The sequence below is a fragment of the Molothrus ater genome, chromosome 9 (genome assembly GCF_012460135.2).
Source record: "Molothrus ater isolate BHLD 08-10-18 breed brown headed cowbird chromosome 9, BPBGC_Mater_1.1, whole genome shotgun sequence".
NCBI classification, from domain to species: Eukaryota; Metazoa; Chordata; class Aves; order Passeriformes; family Icteridae; genus Molothrus; species Molothrus ater.
The window spans coordinates 30,155,250-30,172,377 of NC_050486.2; the positions used below are offsets into that span (position 1 = coordinate 30,155,250).

Here is a 17,128-nt window from a genome sequence, read left to right on the forward strand (position 1 = left end):
TCTTGCCCTGGGATGTTCCTTACCTGGGATTTTCTTTGCCCTGGGATGTTCCTTACCTGGGATTTTCCTTGTCCTGGGATGTTCCTTACCTGTTTTTTTTTTGCCCCAGGATTTTCTTTGCCCTGGGATGTTCCTTACCTGGGATTTTCTTTGCCCTGGGATGTTCCTTACCTGGGATTTTCTTTGCCCCGGGATGCTTCTGTTGTGGGATTTTCCTGCCCCAGGCTGCTCCAGCCCCGGGATCCGTGGTGTTTTCCCAGCGATGCTGCTGCCCAGGAATTCTCACCATCCCAGATGTTCCCTGCGGGCTGGGATGGAGCAGCCCCTGGAGAGCAGTGCCCAAGGCCCATCCTGAGCAGCGCTGTCCCCTCCTGGCATCCCCTGGGCTCTGATTCCATCCCTCACTCCTGGCAGCTTTGGGAACAGCCCTGGGCTGGGGTGGGACAGTCCCGAGGTTTGGGGTCACCTGGGGTGCCACTGTCCTCACAGAGCTTCCCCAAAACCTCAGCCAGTGCCAGGAACTGGGGATGTGTGAGATTAGGGCACAAGTTTGGGGTTATTGTGCCTGAAATGACTGAGATGTTCCTCTTTCCTCTGCTGCCCTGTCTGTTGTTCCTGCCAGTTCTTGGAAAGCACAGCAGAGGTTTTTTAGGGACAAGTGGGGTAGAAAGCCAGCTCTGAGCTGTGGTGCTTCACAGCTGCTTTCACTTCAGAGCTGCAGGGACAGCCAGGGTCCCTGGGGCACATCCACGGGGTGCCAGAGAGGCTGGCCTGGGGCTCTCAGATGAGATTTTGGGGGTAAGAGCACGAGCAGGCCCAGGCTGGTACCCACAAGCACCCCCTGAGGGTATTTCAGTACCCTCCAACCAGCAAGGCTGATTTCCCTCCCTGCTGTACCACCTGGGAGAGGGGGTTTCCCTTAACTTCCCCCTACTGATTCCTCTGAATTTTCCCCTATTGATTCCCCTGAATTTCCCATTAATTTCCCCCTATTAATCCCCCTTTAATTTCCCCCTATTGATTCCTCTATTAATTCCCCTGAATTTCCCCCTATTAATTCCCCTGCATTTCCCATTAATTTCCCCCTATTCATTCCCTTTAATTTCCCATTAATGTCCCCCTATTAATTCCCCTGAATTTCCCTTTTTCTCAGCTCTGAGCTGGAGTTGCTCCTCAGCAGTTTCTCATCCTTTACTCCCATCACAGCTCACATCCTCTGACCAAAGGCTTTGAGGCAGGCTGGATTTTGAGGCTGGATTTTGAGGCTGGATTTTGCCCAGATATTTGGGCGCTTTGCTGTCAGCAGCAGCTGTTTGCAGGCTGTTGACACAGCCCCCAGGCTTAGTGGAAGGCAGAGCATTTCCCTGAAGAAGCCGCTGAGATTGCTCATCCTGGCACTTACGAATCACCTACAGAAGGCACCGCACGAGGAGCTCCTGGCTGAGCTGAGGCGCTGCTGCCAGGCTGAGCAACACAGCCTCTGGGTCCAAACAAAACCAGAGAACGCTCCTTTGAAAGGTCGCACAAAATGAGCATTTGGGATTTTCTGAAACAACTCTTTCTTCTGCTTTACAGCAAAGTAAAGTAGAAAGTAGTAAAGCAGGAAGAAAAAGTAGAAAACCACAAAGATGTGCACATGATATCCCCACTTTTTTGGAGCTGGTAACAGGAATTCCTCTCTCTCCAGGCACCAAAATGCCATTTGCACGGATCATGCCCTCAGCACTGTGGTTGGTGCTGCACCTCACAGCAGGTAAGAGAGGCTTCTTCCCACACACAATTAACTCTCAGATGAAGCACTCAGCCTAATTAGGGTGGGGTTTTTCCAGCTTCTACCCCAAGTGCCAGTGAACATCTTCCTTTCTGGGGTTCATAAGTGATGCAGGGAGTTTGGTTGGTTTTCAGTTCCAGGCAGAGCTGTTGGGTTTGTGAGAAAAGGCACCGGGACAGGCAGAGCTCATGTACAGGAAAAAACGGATTCACAGAATCCCAGAATTTGGGTTTGGGTTGGAAGGACCTCAAAGCCCACCCAGTGCCAGCCCTGCCATGGCAGGGCCACCTCCCACTGTCCCAGGTGCTCCAGCCCCAGTGTCCAGCCTGGCCTTGGGCACTGCCAGGGATCCAGGGGCAGCCCCAGCTGCTCTGGGAATCCCATCCCAGCAACCTGTCCACCCTGCCAGGAACAATTCCCAATTCCCAATGTCCCATCCATCCCTGCCCTCTGGCACTGGGAGCCATTCCCTGTGTGCTGTCCCTCCATCCCTTGTCCCCAGTCCCTCTGCAGCTCTCCTGGAGCCCCTCCAGGCCCTGCCAGGGGCTCTGAGCTCTGCCTGGATCCTTCTCCTCTCCAGGTGAGCACCCCCAGGTGTCCCAGCCTGGCTCCAGCCCTGCAGCAGCTCCAGGTCCTTCCTGCACCTCCTGCCCCAGCTCTGCTGACCCAGGCACTTTTCCAATCCCAACCAAAGGAGGGTGCTGGCAGTTTTTACCTGGGCTTGCCTGGGTTTTTGGGGACTGGGAGCGATCCCGGGGCTGCTGATCCCAGACAGGTCCCAGCAGTTCCTGTGCAGAGCCTGGAATTTCTCCACCAAACACCTGGGGAGGCTCCTGCTGGAGCCCAGCCTGTCCTGCAGGCAGCTGAGGGGCTCTATCTGAGGCTGTTTTGCTCTTGCCTTGCAGGAGCCTGCAGGAGGGGGGCAGCGAGTGCCAGCAGAGCCGCCCGTGGCACCACAGAGGTCTGCGCCAGGGGCACCATGACAGCCAGCCCCTGCTGTGCCATCCCTGGGGGCACCAACGTCACCCTGTCCTGCCAGCTGGCGGCCCCACGGGGCTGGGCTGCGATTTTCCTCAACAGCTCCGAGCAAACCCGAGCCTGGGGGGGCTCGGTGAGCAAAACCTTCCTGCTCACTGCCCAGGGCAGGCACTACTTCACCTGCAAGTGCTTCTGTGGGGGCAGGACAACGCTCATCTGTGGCATCGACATCCACTGTGGGAGTAAGGAAAATCCCTTCTTGATCACTGCCTGAAGTTCTTCATTGCTTCTCAGGGCTGCCCTGAGGGAGAGGGAAGCCTGCGAGGCACTGCCAGGGGCTGGCTTTGTCCAGGGCTGCTGCTGGGAATCCCTCTGGGAATATTCCTGGCTGGAACTGGGCAGCTCTGATATTCCTGAAGGGAGAGAGGCTCAACAAATCTGCCTGCCCAGAGCAAACAACACCTTCCCTGCCCTGCATCCCCTCAAATGTCTCCTACCCACATCTTTGGGGAAGAGCCACTGGAGCCAGGCTGGAGGGAGCTCTGGGCAGCCTGCTCTGCCTGGGGGTGTTGGCCTGAAGGACCCTGAACGGTCATGGATGTTAGGACTGACAGGAGTTTCTGTTTCAGACCCTCCGGATGAGCCCAGGAACGTGTCCTGTATCCAGAAGGGGACACAGGGACGTCCCACCTGCACCTGGCACAAGGGCAGGCTCACCTACCTCCCCACTGCCTATGGGATAGAGTGAGTGCTGGGGTGCAAATTCAATTAATGCCGCATTGTCCCCTGCAGCAGCTCCCTCAGGCTGTGCCAATCCATCCCTTTGGAGAGGGAGCCCTGTCCCACACCCCAGGGCTGACCCTGTCCCCATGGCCTGGGGGGACTCCCTCAGCCAGGACACCCCACACCCCAGGGCTCCCCTTCCTTGCTCAGAAAATCCAACCAATGCTCTGCTCCTGCTCCAGGCTCTCCAACGGCACCGGTGCCTTTTCCTTTCCAGAAGAAGCTCCCGGTCAGGAGTTTGGCTCTGGGGCTCTGAGCAAGCTGGATTTTGACTCCAATTACACCGTGGTGGTTTCTGCCTCCAATCCCTTGGGAAATGCCTCCTCCCAGCCGCTCACCTTCACGCTGGTAGACATAGGTGAGGCACCAGTGCCCCGCTCTCAGTCACCCCCAGACCTTGGGGGAGACCTGAAAAGAGTCAGGACCTCTTAGAAAAAACATTAATCGTTGACCCTCTTGTTAAAATCACCCCTCCAGCCTGAAGCAGCAATCCTCTTCTCCACCTAACCCCTTCCAGGGCTGTGCTGCCCTTCTGAGCTCTGTTTATTTCTCTGTTTCTCTGGTTGTTTCTCTGTTTTGGTGCCAGTGAAGCCACACCCTCCCGACTTTTGGGTGGAATTTGATGATTCCTCAGCCACCAGCTGCACCATCGTGTGGCACCGCGAGGCACAGGCGCAGCACTGCAGGCTGAGGTACCGTCCCCTCGGCAGGCACGGCTGGAGCACGGTAATCCTGCTGGGATTCGGGGAATTCTGCAGCTGCTGGGCAGGAGAGAGCTCGGGGCAGAGCCCTGCCAGGGCCTCAAGGGGCTCCGGGAGAGCTGGAGAGGGACTGGGGACAGGGCATGGAGGGACAGCACACAGGGAATGGCTGGAAGTTGAAAGAAGGTACATTTAGATACTGGGATATTGGCAAGGAATTGTTCCCTGGGGAGGGGCTGGGATGGAATTCCCAGATTTGCTGTGGCTGTCCCTGGATCCCTGGCAGTGCCCAAGGCCAGGCTGGGACAGTGGGAGTGTCCCTGCCATGGCAGGGGTGGCACTGGGTGGGATCGAAGCTCCCTCCCAACCCCAACATTCCATGGCTCCGTGGAGTTCTTGCTGTAAGTGGCAGAAAGGACTCTTTGCTGGGAGCTGAGCACATCACCCAAACAGGGATTTTGCACGGAGGGATTTTTCAGATGAAGCCCTGCAGGCCCTGATGGTTCCTTTGAGTTTCTGAGGCTGCCTCAGCTCGGGGTTCCTCTGCTGGTTTTTAAATCTGTGTCTGAATTTGTAGCTCAGCCTCTCGCAGCCTGCAGCCCTTGTTTCCTCAGGAGTTTAATACCAATTTCCTCATCCCCTCTGAAGGTCGAGAGCTTCGGCAGGGAGAAATTTCATCTGCAGGGGCTGGAGCCCGACACAGCCCACGAGTTCCAGATGAGCTGCAGGATGCTCCCGGGCCGGGGGCTGTGGAGTGACTGGAGCAGCAGCCAGGGCAGCACCCCAGCAGCAGGTAAGGGTTAATTGGTATTAAAGTGGTGAATTGGTAAAGAGCTGCCCTGCCCTGTCCTCACCCAGCTCTGGGCTCTGCACCCACAGCAAACTCCAGCTCAGGAGCCCAAACCCCTGCTGGGCTCCTCTGGGCAAACTCCAGATCCAGACCCCGAGCCAACAGGGAGAAGTTTCTGTAAGAAAATTGCATTTTTAATGAGCAAACAGTAAAGCTGTTCCAGACTAGGAATCCCTGAGAGCAGCTGAAGGGTTTGGGGGTTGGAATGAGATGATTACCCCAATAGTTCTGTGATTCTCTGCTCTCCTGCCTGCCTTTGGCTGCTCCTTTTTGTGAATTACTGCCCGTCCATGGGGCTGGTGCTGTTCTGAGTCACCCATTTCCCCTTTCCCCTGTGACAGCAGCAATTTCTGTAAGAGACATTGATTGATTTGGGAGGTGTGAACTTTTCCCTGCCTCCCCCACCTTCCTCTCAACAGTCTTCTCCCCTTTTGGTTGCACCCTGAGTTTGTGGCTGTCACCCCCACCCTGCCCCTGGGGTTTTTAGCTGATCTTTGTGCCCTCAGAGCAAGGGGAGGCTGCAGGCAAGCAGCTCTGGGCGCATCCTCACCGCCCTGTGCTGCAGGAGCTGAACTTCTCCCCAAGCTGCCTCCTTCCAAACCCAAAATCAAACCCTTCCGAGGAGAAGTTCCTGCTCCTTTTTGTGTGAAGTGCCAAAAACCTTGTTCATGTGGCTCACAGGCTTTCAAAGCCAGGCTGGAGGGCTGCAGATGCAATCCCATATTGGGATTTTTCGGCTCTGAGCTCGCAGCCAATGCCCTGGTTTTATTTCTGCTGCTGCTTCTTGTTCCTGTTCCAGTCTCTCTGTGCAGTCACTCCAGGACAAGCTGCTCCCATCATGCTGACCTGGAGGGGTTTGTGCCTGTGCCACAGCCCTGGGTGCTCATCAGCTGCTCCAGCTGTCCATGATTCGTGTTTGCACTGATGAGCTGGTGCTGCTCAGGTTCCCGAGGAGCAAAGCTCTGTCACCTCAGCTGTCCTTACCCACTCATCTCCGGTGCTGGATTTTGGGAGCCAGGTCTTCCCTTTGATGTCATTTTGGGAGGTTTCTTCAAAATACCAAGTTTCCAGTCAGAACTGTGGAAGGAACAAGGGTTTAAGCTGGTTTAAAGGCATTTATTAGACAGGGAAATCCCACACGTCCCCCACGCGCCCTCATCCGAGGCTGCCTGTTGTTCTGGGATGGATGGAGCCAAGCCCAAGGCCCTTCAGGAGCCTCAAATTTATACAAAGACAGGAGCTAATGCTGTGCTTTGATGTGTGGCTTCCCCTGGGAGCCATCCAGATTACTGAGGTCAGGACAAAGGCACCAGCACATCCAGACTCCTCTCCTCGGGCTTATGCCTTGTTCTCCTCCTGATCCCACCCTCAAGGCAGCCAAACAACAGCAAACCTGGGTTATCCCACACCGCAGCATTTCAGGGGCATTTAAAAGATTAAATTCGAATTTTCTCAGGGCTTTTACCTCCTTGTTTGTCGGCTCCAAACCCCAGCCACTGCCACTGCTCTGCTTTTCCTTGTCTCCAGTGCCAACAGGGACTCTGGATGTCTGGTACCGGCAGCAGGAGCTGGACTCGGGGCTCCAGAACCTCTCCCTTTTCTGGAAGGTGAGTGCAGTGAAACCCCATGGCCTGGCTGGGACAGACAGGTGGCGGCTCAGGGGGGCAGGAGCCTCCCCTGAAATGGAGAATGTAAACCCCTCCCTCTGAATTGTTATTATTTTGAAATCAAGGGGCTCTCAGGCAAAGATATGGGAGCAGGAACAACAGGTCCTTATTAGAGAAAAAAAAAAAAAAAAAAGAAAATGAAGCAATACAAAACAAACCTGCCAGAGTCAGAACACAACCTGACCCTCCTGCAGTGCCAGCTGTGGTTCTGCTGGAGCAGGGATCCTGCACAAGGGGGGAGTTTTCCTCTGCAGCTCCAGGGGTGGCGTGGATGGGCCTGGGCTTCCTCTGGGAATGCAGGGGAGAGGAAAGCTGCTCCTCTGGGAATGCAGGGGAGAGGAAAGCTGCTCCTCTGGGAATGCAGGGGAGAGGAAAGCTGCTCCTCTGGGAATGCAGGGGAACAGAAAGCTGCTCCTCTGGGAATGCAGGGGAGAGGAAAGCTGCTCCTCTGGGAATGCAAGGGGCAGAGGCTGCTGTGCTGTCCCAAAGCTCAGATTGTACCCAGGTAGGAATGCTTGGCTCCTCCCCTGGGCGGAGCATCTCCCCATGGGATGATGGAATTGGATCAGCCCTGCACTCGGTGGCCATGGACAGAAGATAATTAATAATGAATGGCCCGTGAACAGCAGAGATCTCCTGGAGGGAGGATTGGCTGTGGGAGAGATAAAGAAAGCTGCCCCATGAACAGAGATAACTGCCCCAGCTCTGACAGAGAGGACACACACAGCCCCAGCCACACCCTGTAACCCAGGATAGCCCAGCAGAGGCAGCAAAACCCAGCCAGGTGAGAGGGGCAATGAAACCAGAGCCAGGTGAAAGAAGAAATGATGATTTTTAGGATGGCAGGGAAGGAGCACAAAGGTTTCACCAGTTCCCAGGGACAGGGACACAGCCCAAGGGTCCCCTCCCTATTCCTCCTCTTGCTCATCAGCATTTTTCTGCCTGCAATTTCATGGAATGCCAAAATTATTTGGATTGGGAGGGATCCTGAATGTCATCCTGTTCCATGGCAGGGACACCTCCCACTGTCCCAGGCTGCTCCAAACCCATCCAGCCTGGCCTTGGACATTCCAGGGATCCAGGGGCAGCCCCAGCTGCTCTGGGAATTCCATCCAGCCCCTCCCCACCTCCCAGGGAACAGTTCCCAATTCCCAATGTCCCATCCATCCCTGCCCTCTGGCACTGGGAGCCATTCCCTGTGTCCTGCCCCCCATCCCTTTATCCCAAGCCCCTCTCCACATTCCCCAGCTGACAGCATTTTTGGGGTCTGCTGGGTAGAGCTGGGAGCTGGGACCCACAGGGAACATTCCACATGGAATTTGGTTTAAAACCCACCAGAGTTGGGTAAAAAAATTCACCGTGTTCACACCACGCTGCAAGTGAAAGCAGAAATTCTCATGTAATTCTGTGACCCCAGACTTTGTGGCTTCAGCTTGCAGACCTTTATCTTGCAGCACTTTCTTTATCAGGAGTGGCTTCCTGCAGCATCATTCATAAAATGGGGTAATAAACTGCCTTTAGAGGTTTCACTGCAGCTCTCAAGCCAGGCTGACACTCAGGACCACTTCCTACCGAGGGTGTGCACTTGTTCTCACACAAACACCCAGGAAAAGAGTTGAAAATTTAATTTCAGCAGGTTTCCAGCGCTGCCTCAGTCCTGAGCTGCTGCCAAAGCACTGCAAACATTTTGGTTTGTGCTTTGTTCCGTTATGACAAACATCAGCCAAACAAATGAATTAATGTCACAGAAACATCAGGAAACTGAAACCGAGAGTACAACTGCAGGCACCCAGAGGGGAGCTAAAACCAGGGTGTGGTGCTCCACAGACTGTCAGAGGTGTCTGTTCTGAGTGGTTCAATTCAAATTATTCTTTATGGTGGCTTTAAGTAAAATGCAAGGTTTTCCTGCCAGGCAAAACCTGCTCCTTTTGACAAATCCAGCTGAGCAGCTGATCATCTTTTTTTGCCTTCCTTGTGACGAGTCTGGCTTTCAGTGAAAAAAAAGAAAGAGTGTGAATTCAGCCTGAGGGCAGCAAGGGTTTCCGTGTCCCCAGCTGTGCTCCCCCAGCAAAACTGGAATTGGGTGGGACAAATAAATCCTGGAATGGTTTGGGTTGGGATGGACCTTAAATCCCACCCAGTGCCACCCCTGCCATGGCAGGGACACCTCCCACTGTCCCAGGGTGTCCCAGTGTCCAGCCTGGCCTTGGGCACTGCCAGGGATCCAGGGGCAGCCCCAGCTGCTCTGGGCACCTGTGCCAGGGCCTGCCCACCCTGCCAGGAGCAATTCCCAACATCCCCTCCATCCCTGCCCTGTGTCCCTGTTAAGCCATTCCCTGTGTCCTGTCCCTCCATGCCTCATCCCCAGCACTCCCAGGGGCAGCACCTTGTTCACAGCCAGTGACAGACGCGCTCTGCCCGCAGGCTCTGAGCAGGTGGGAGGCAGGAGGGAGAATCCTGAGCTACAGCGTGACCTTGGAAGCCCTGGAGCAGGGGAAGCTGCCGGCACAGTCCCACAGCACCACCCAGACCAGCTTCTCCAGGGTCACCGCCCGGGCGGGGCACAGGGTGACGGTGACCGCGCACGGCCCGCGGGGCAGCTCCGCCCCTGCCACCATCCTGACACACCTGGACAGCCCAGGTAAGGCTCCTGCAGCTGGGGACGGCCGGGGGTACTGCTCTGCCGGGCCACACCCCTGACGGGCCACACCCCCGCCGGGCCACACCCTGACTGAGTCACACCCCTGCTCTGCCACACCCCCCGGGCCACACCCCACTGTGCCACACCCCACTGGGCCACACCCCACTGGGCCACACCCCCGCCGGGCCACACCCCCGCCGGGCCACACCCCCGCCGGGCCACACCCTGACTGAGTCACACCCCTGCTCTGCCACACCCCCCCGGGCCATACCCCTCTGGGCCACACCCCTCTGGGCCACACCCCACTGTGCCACACCCCTCTGTGCCACACCCCTGCTCTGCCACACCCCTCTGTGCCACACCCCTGCTCTGCCACACCCCTCTGTGCCACACCCCTGCAGGGATTGTGGCGCCTCCGCCTTGTGCTCACCTCAGTGATGCTCAGGGATGTGCAGATCCGCTTGTCCCCGTGGTTCCTGCACTGGAACCCTGCCCCAGCCCCAGCTCTCCCAGCCAGAGGGGCTCCAGCCCTCGGGATGTCCCCGTTCCTCCTCTGGAATCACTGCAGCAGCTCCACATCCCAGTGCTTCCATCGGGGCAGGGTGGGGTGTGCCCTGCCAGCACCTGCCAGGGCTTGGGATGGCACAGCCAGGCCGAGCTGTGGGTGTCCCATCCATGAGAAAAGCCAGGAATGTCGCTGCTCCTGCCAGCAAACCCTCACCCTGCCACCAGCACCTCCTCTTTCACTATAATTCACTTTATCCTCCCCGCGGTGCCAAAGTGGACGGGACCCAGCAAACTCCACATCCCTGCTTTGACTGAGGCCGCCAGAACCTTGTGCTGACAGCAGGTTTTGTTCTCCCCTGCAAGATCTGCCCCCTCCCCAGCGGGTCTGTGCCGTGGGCCTGGGGAACAGCAGCATCCTGGTGAGCTGGAGCCCCCCTGCTGGAGCCGCCCTGCCCCTCGGGGGGTACCTGGTGGAGTGGGCAGAGCCCTGGAGGGAGCCACGCCTGCAGCCCCAGCACAGCTGGGTCAGGCTGCCCCCGTCCCACCTGTCCACTGTGATAGCAGGTAATGTCACCTGTGACAGCAGGTAATGTCCACTGTGACAGCAGGTAATGTCACCTGTCCACTGTGACAGTAGGTAATGTCACCTGTGACAGCAGGTAATGCCACCTGTGACAGCAGGTAATGTCACCTGTGACAGCAGGTAATGCCACCTGTCCACTGTGATAGCAGGTAATGTCACCTGTCCATTGTGACAGCAGGTAATGCCACCTGTGACAGCAGGTAATGTCACCTGTGACAGCAGGTAATGCCCACTGTGATAGCAGGTAATGCCACCTGTCCACTGTGACAGCAGGTAATGTCACCTGTCCATTGTGACAGCAGGTAATGCCACCTGTCCATTGTGATAGCAGATAATGCCCACTGTGATAGCAGGTAATGTCACCTATGATAGCAGGTAATGTCACCTGCCCACTGTGATAGCAGGTAATGTCACCTGTGACAGCAGGTAATGCCCACTGTGACAGCAGGTAATGTCACCTGTCCACTGTGATAGCAGGTAATGTCACCTGTGACAGCAGGTAATGTCACCTGTCCACTGTGATAGCAGGTAATGCCACCCCGGGCTGGCACGGCACCATATTGGTTGGAAAATATTCTTAGCAACAAGTCAGGTGGGAATTTGGGCTCCAAGGCCAGGATGGATGGGGCCTGGAGCAGCCTGGGATGGTGGGAGGTGTTGCCATGGCAGGGGTGGCACTGGGTGGGCATTGAGGTCCCTCCCAAGCCAAACCAGTCTGGGAGTCTATATTTCTATATATTTCTATATATTTCTATATATTTCTATATAGTCCATATTCTATAGTCTGTATATTTTTATATCTTCTATATATTTCCTATATATTTCTATAATTTTTACTAAAATCACTTCCAGGGGTCCAGGCGCAGCTGCTCTGGGCACCCTGTGCCAAGGCCTGCCCACCCTCCCAGGGAGCAATTCCTAATTCCCAATATCCCACCCATCCCTCTCTCTGGCAGTGGGAAACCATTAATTTTCAGTTTAAAGCCCAGTAAGGCTCTGCCAGGCTCAGTAGATCAGAGAAAATTTCTTTCCCTTCTTTATGAAAGATCTATCAATAATCACAAGATTTATCTCAGATTTAAGCAGCTGCTGCAATATTTCTGCCCTGACTGCAAATCCCTGAAGAAGCAGCTGTGATTTCTTCCCCAAATCCCTCAAGAAGCAGCTCTGCAGCTGTGATATCTTCCCCAAATCCCTGAAGAAGCAGCTCTGCAGCTGTGATTTCTTCCCCAAATCCCTGGAGAAGCAGCTCTGCAGCTGTGATTTCTTCCCCAAATCCCTGAAGAAGCAGCTCTGCAGCTGTGATTTCTCCCCCCAGAGCACATCAGAGATAACGTCTGCTATCAGATCCACGTGTCTGCACTTTATCAGGACAGAGCTGGGCAGGCAGCATCAGTCAGGGGAAACTCCACGGCTCAAGGTAAAGCCCAGGAATGTTTTCCAGGTGTTTGTAGGGCGTTTTAAGCTCAGCTCTAACACAGTCCTGTGCCTTGCAGCGCCATCAGCTGGGCCCCAGATGTTCACAAGCCCCTGGGCCAGCGGCGTGCTGGTTTCCTGGGAGGAGATCCCAGCGCCCCAGCAGAGGGGCTGCATCACTGGGTACCACATCTACCTGCGCAGGAAGGACGGGCAGGGCCAGCCCGAGGTCCATGGTGGGTGCCTGGGGCTGGAAATGCTGCCCCTGTTCCTCTGTCATTGCTCAAGGTCTCCTGTGGGATCACTTTCAGTCTGAAGCTATCAGATTTATCCCCGCTTCTCCCTGCTCCTCCTCTTCTTATTCCTCTTTATCTTTTTCTTCCTTATCTTCCTCATCTTCTCTTATTTTTCTTCCTCCCCTTCTTATTCCTCTTCTTATTCTTCTTTCTTCCTCTTCTTCTTCCTATTCCTCCTCTTATTCCTCTCCCTCTTCTTTTTTTCTCTTACCCATCTTCCTTTTATTTTTCCTTATTCCTCTTCCTCCTGTTTTTTTTTTTCTTATCTTTTTCTTTATTCCTCTTCCTCCTTTTTTTTCCTTATCTTTTTCTTTATTCCTCCTCTTCTTCTTCCTCTTTCTCCTCTTACTCATCTTCCTCTTCCTTTTTTTTCTTTTACTTGTCTTCCTTTTCTTTTTGCTTAATCCTCTTCCTCCTCCTCTTCTTCCTTCTCTTTTCCCCTCTTATTCTTCTTCCTTTTCTTTTTCCTCATTCCTCCTCCCCTTCTTCTTCCTATTCCTCCTCTTATTTGTCTTCCTCTTCCTCTTCTTTTTTTCTCTTACCCATCTTCCTTTTCTTTTTCCTTATTCCTCTTCCTCCTGTTCTTCTTCCTTATCTTTTTATTTATTCCTCCTCTTCCTCCTCTTCTTCCTCTTTCTCCTCTTACTCATCTACCTCTTCCTTTTTTTCTTTTACTTGTCTTCCTTTTCTTTTTGCTTAATCCTCTTCCTCCTCTTCTTCCTATTCCTCCTCTTATCTGTCTTCCTCTTCCTCTTTTTTCCCTCTTACTCATCTTCCTTTTCTTTTTCCTTAATCTTCTTCCGCCTCCTCTTCTTCCTTATCCTTTTTCCTCTTCTTCCTTTTCTTTCTCCTTATTCCTCCTCCTCTTTTTCCTCCTCCTGCCCTTCCTACCTTCACCCAGAGCCCGGTTCCAGGTGCAGGCAGTAAATCCCGTGCCAGGCTCTCCATTTCCATCCCCGTTTCCCCCCCAGCCGTTCCCGCCGGGGCTCCTCGCTCCCTGCGCCTCCCTCGCCTGGAGCCGGGCGAGCACCACGAGCTCTGGATGACAGCGGCGACCGCGGCCGGGGAGGGGCCCCGGGGCAACAGCGACAGCGTCTGCCTGGACAGTAAGGACACGGTGCCAGGGGGCTCCTTGCCCTGGGATCCCCTTCCCCGCTCTCTGGGAACGCTTTTCCTGCTCCCTTGCAGTCACTGGAGCTCTCCAAGCCTTCTGAAGGCCTCGTGGTGCTGAAGATTCGCAGTTTCAGCTGGGGTTGGGATGTGGAATCTCTTTCTTTGCCCTCAAGCTCCCAGTGCTGCGCTGAGATGTTTCCTCTGTGGTGAAGGGTGGTTTATCCATGGAGCACAGAAAGGTTTGGGGTTTTCCCCTCTTTTTGCTGGAGCTGAATGGTGGCTGCTCTGCATTCCAGGTGCTGGGGACTGGCTGACTCTGGCGCTCATCTGCAGCTTCTTCATCCTCTCAGCCTGCCTTTGTTCTGTGCCTCCAGCAAGGAGAGCGTGAGTGCATCCATCGGCTGTGTCCCAATAAAACTGGGGTTTTATCAGGACGGATTAAATCCCACAAAGGTTTGGGTTGAAAGAGGTCTTAAATCCCACCCAGTGCCACCCCTGCCATGGCAGGGACAGCTCCCACTGTCCCAGGTGCTCCAGCCCCAATGTCCAGCCTGGCCTTGGGCACTGCCAGGGATCCAGGGGCAGCCCCAGCTGCTCTGGGCACCCTGTGCCAGTGCATTTTAAAAATCTTCACTCCCATCTCATCTAAATCGACCCTCTTTTAATTTAAAACCATTCTCCCTTGTCCTACAGGACGGTCATGCCCCTTCATGAGCATGGAACAGTGAGGATTGCTCAAAATTAAGGTTTCAGAGTACATGAATGATAATGAGAACAGGCTCTGAGCTTAAAATACACCTGTAGTTCATAGATACTGTGAATTTTTAACCAGATCTTGAAACCAAACCGAAGGGGAGCAATCCCTGGGAAATATCCCCACCCAGCCAAGAGCTCTGAGGGCGGATCCACGATCACACCTGGGTTAATTCCACACCCAAGGAGCACCCAAGGGTGCTGCAGGTCTCACCATTCACGTTTCTAATTGCATTTACCCCCGCTGCAGGTTCCAGTGGCTCCTGTCCCTCCTCCTGCCGCAGTGGCAGAGCAAAGCCATTCCCGACCCTGCCAACGCCACGTGGGCCAAGAGTTTAGCGGCTGCCAAGGTAAATTAGAGGCGTTTTCCTTCTAATCCCAGAACCTTCATCAAAAAAGCAATTGGAGCCATGCGAGCCAGTAATCTCCTGAAGCAGCAAACCCAGCAATCTCTGGCAGCAGATAATCTCCGCTGGAGGACGTGCTGGGCGAATCAAAGCCCAGCAGAAGGCGTAGTTCCCCCGTTTGCAGGGGATGAGCGGCTGCGGGTGCGATCCGTGCCGGGATTCATTCCGTGTCCCCCCGCAGGCGGAGCTGAGCGCTCCCTCCAGCCCCTTCCTGCCCGGCGGCGCCTTCGAGGAGCCCGAACCGAGCCCGGTGGAGGAGAGCCCGGCCCGCCCCGAGCCCCCCAAGGCCGGGGACAAGGGGGAGGTGGGCAGCGCTGGCAGCAGGGGGCACGGCGAGAGCTCGGCGGAGGAGCAGCAGCTGCCGGAGCTCTACCAGCGGCTGCTGCTGGAGGCGATGGAGCCCCCGGAGCCCGTGGCCGAGTACATCTCCAACCCCGGCAGCCCGGCCCCGGAGCCGGCCCCCGAGCCCGAGCCCAGCCCCATCGCCGCCTTCCCGAGCGCGTTCCTGCCTCCCGCCCTCTGCCGCCCAGGGAACCTGACTTTGGATCGAGTGAAACTCAGCGGCAGCTCCTGAGCGAGGTAGGCAGGGGGCGATGTGAGCCCGGCAAGAATTCTGGCACTTTACTGAGTATTTCGGTGCGAGCCCGGCGGGGATTTTGGCACTTTACAAAGCATTTCGGTGTGTTTTGATGTGAGTTCAGCCTGGATTTTGGCATTTTAAAAGTATTTCGGTGTTTGCAATATGAGCTCAGCCTGGATCTTGGCACTTTACAGAGTATTTTGGTGTTTCTTTGTGAGCTCAGCCTGGATTTTGGCACTTTACAGAGTATTTCAGTGTGTTTTGATGTGAGCCCGGCCTGGATTTTAGCATTTATGAAATATTTCAGTGTTTCAGCACGCCCAATCCAGTCCCTCACGTATGGCACCTCCAAGTGACAAAACCCTTCCCCAGTCACATCTCACCTTAGGACATGGCTGCTCCTCCGCAGAGGCACACTGGGGATGCCAGAGCTGGATTTTGGGGCATTTGGAGAGCCCTTCCCGCAGCCTGGGCTGCCTCAAGCCCTGTTCCAGAATCAGAGTTAAAAATCATCATTTCCACCAGAAAGAGCAAGGAACTGCAAAAGGGAAGGATGGAACAGCTCAGCACCTCCCCTGGCACCGAGTCACAGAGTCCCCAATGTCACCAAACCCATGGGGGACACAGCACCAGGGCCAGGGCCCCTTCCTTGCCTCAGCTCAGGGCAGGAAAATTCCTCACCAGAACTAAAAGCAGCAGGCAGCATCTGTACTCAGTCAAATGGATTGTCAAGAGGAATTTAAGTGATTTATTGGAGTGTTCTAATTACAGGCTGCAAGGGTGTTACACATTTAATGACTTTGTTTACCAGATGTGTGTATATAAATAAAATGTTGGAAATCTGAACTTGGCTTCCTGTTGTTTTCTCTGGTCAAGCTCCAGCTTTACAGAGAACAATTAAATATTAAAAATAAAGCTGAAACGTTGCAGTTAGAGATGGAGCAGCCCAGGTATGAACTCACCTGGAGCATCCTCTGCATCCCCAAGCAGGGACACGAGCTGCTGCTGCCACCATTCAGGTGCAGATTTGGGTATTGCCAAATACCAGCTCAGCCACTGCACTTTGGGCTTCTGAGCTCTGCTCCCACCTGTGTCACCTGGCTGGGTGACACCGAAGGAAAACATCTCCCTCAGAGCTGGGTCAGACATCCAAAAAACCAGAACCTGCTGCCTGCTCTCCACACCCTGCCTGGGAACCAGCCTGGTGAGAGGGCTCTGCCTGAGCACCACAACTCAGCCCCTCCAGTCAGCTCTGCAAACCAAACTGAGCTAGAAAGGCAGATGAGATGCCAAAAAGGGGTTTCTTCATAAAGCACTGTTTTGCCAGTCATCTTTTTCTGCATGCTGATTTTCTACCTCAACCTAAGGATAAGAGAACATTGGAATTCATTTTCTCCTTGGCCCACAAATCTCCAAATCAATCAGAATGTGGGGATTCATGTCCAGCCTCACTCCAAGAGACAAGGACCAGAGTTCTGTGCCTCCAGCCTGGAAGTCTCCCAGTGCTGTCCCTGAGCATCCCAGGAGGTGATTCCCCCTCAGGACCCCCTTTCCAGCAGGAATACCAGGCCTGGCTGTCCTGGGGACACCCCAGTGCAACCTGGCTGAGGCAGAGCAGCCCAGAGTGCCCAAGGCAGGGAGGTTGGTCCTTGGGATGAGCCTGGGGAAGCAGCAGCCTGGCACAGCTGGAAGAGGCACAGCTGGCTGTCAGTGCTGGCTTCATTAAACCAGAGCTCTGGCTTTGCAAAGCCACCCCTGTGAGTACAGTTACAGGCGGGCTCAGCTCCTCCAAGTGCTGCCACCACACGTTCCCACTGATTCCTGACATTCCAGGAGAATCCATGGCCTTTCCCACACAGCTAACTCCTGGAACTGACCAATCAACGCCCCCTGCTCCCTCCCACCATTCCAGCTCTGAGGTAACTCCCCTGCTCAAACCTTGCCCCTGCTCATTCCAAAGCCAATCTGCTCCACACCTCCAACTTTCTCTGCTCTCTTTTCCAAAGGATTAGAATTCAAAAGTTGCAGTCCCCTAGATTTGGTGTGACAGCAGGAGCAAGCAAGAGGACAGAAAATGTTACT

The 17,128-nt window shown here is 54.8% G+C and overlaps 1 protein-coding gene across 1 annotated transcript; it reads left to right on the forward strand.

Annotated features, from left to right (window-relative positions):
- Nucleotides 1-1,695: 1,695 nt before the first annotated feature.
- LOC118689515 (interleukin-12 receptor subunit beta-2-like) lies at nt 1,696-15,939 on the forward strand. Its single transcript, XM_036387850.2, has 15 exons — nt 1,696-1,753; nt 2,677-2,991; nt 3,379-3,493; nt 3,715-3,890; nt 4,119-4,258; nt 4,882-5,026; nt 6,611-6,690; nt 9,175-9,391; nt 10,262-10,462; nt 11,800-11,901; nt 11,978-12,133; nt 13,165-13,299; nt 13,603-13,690; nt 14,310-14,409; nt 14,648-15,939. Exons 1-15 carry the CDS (start codon nt 1,696-1,698, stop codon nt 15,038-15,040), a joined length of 2,421 nt encoding a protein of 806 aa, XP_036243743.2. The 3' UTR covers nt 15,041-15,939.
- Nucleotides 15,940-17,128: the final 1,189 nt, after the last annotated feature.

Excerpts from the sequence above, each read along its gene's own strand:
- LOC118689515 (XM_036387850.2), top strand. The coding sequence starts at position 1,696 with ATGCCATTTGCACGGATCATGCCCTCAGCACTGTGGTTGGTGCTGCAC. Across the intron at positions 4,259-4,881 it reads GCAGGCACGGCTGGAGCACG|GTCGAGAGCTTCGGCAGGGA; the intron begins GTAATCCTGCTG and ends TCCCCTCTGAAG. Across the intron at positions 13,691-14,309 it reads GTGCCTCCAGCAAGGAGAGC|GTTCCAGTGGCTCCTGTCCC; the intron begins GTGAGTGCATCC and ends CCCCCGCTGCAG.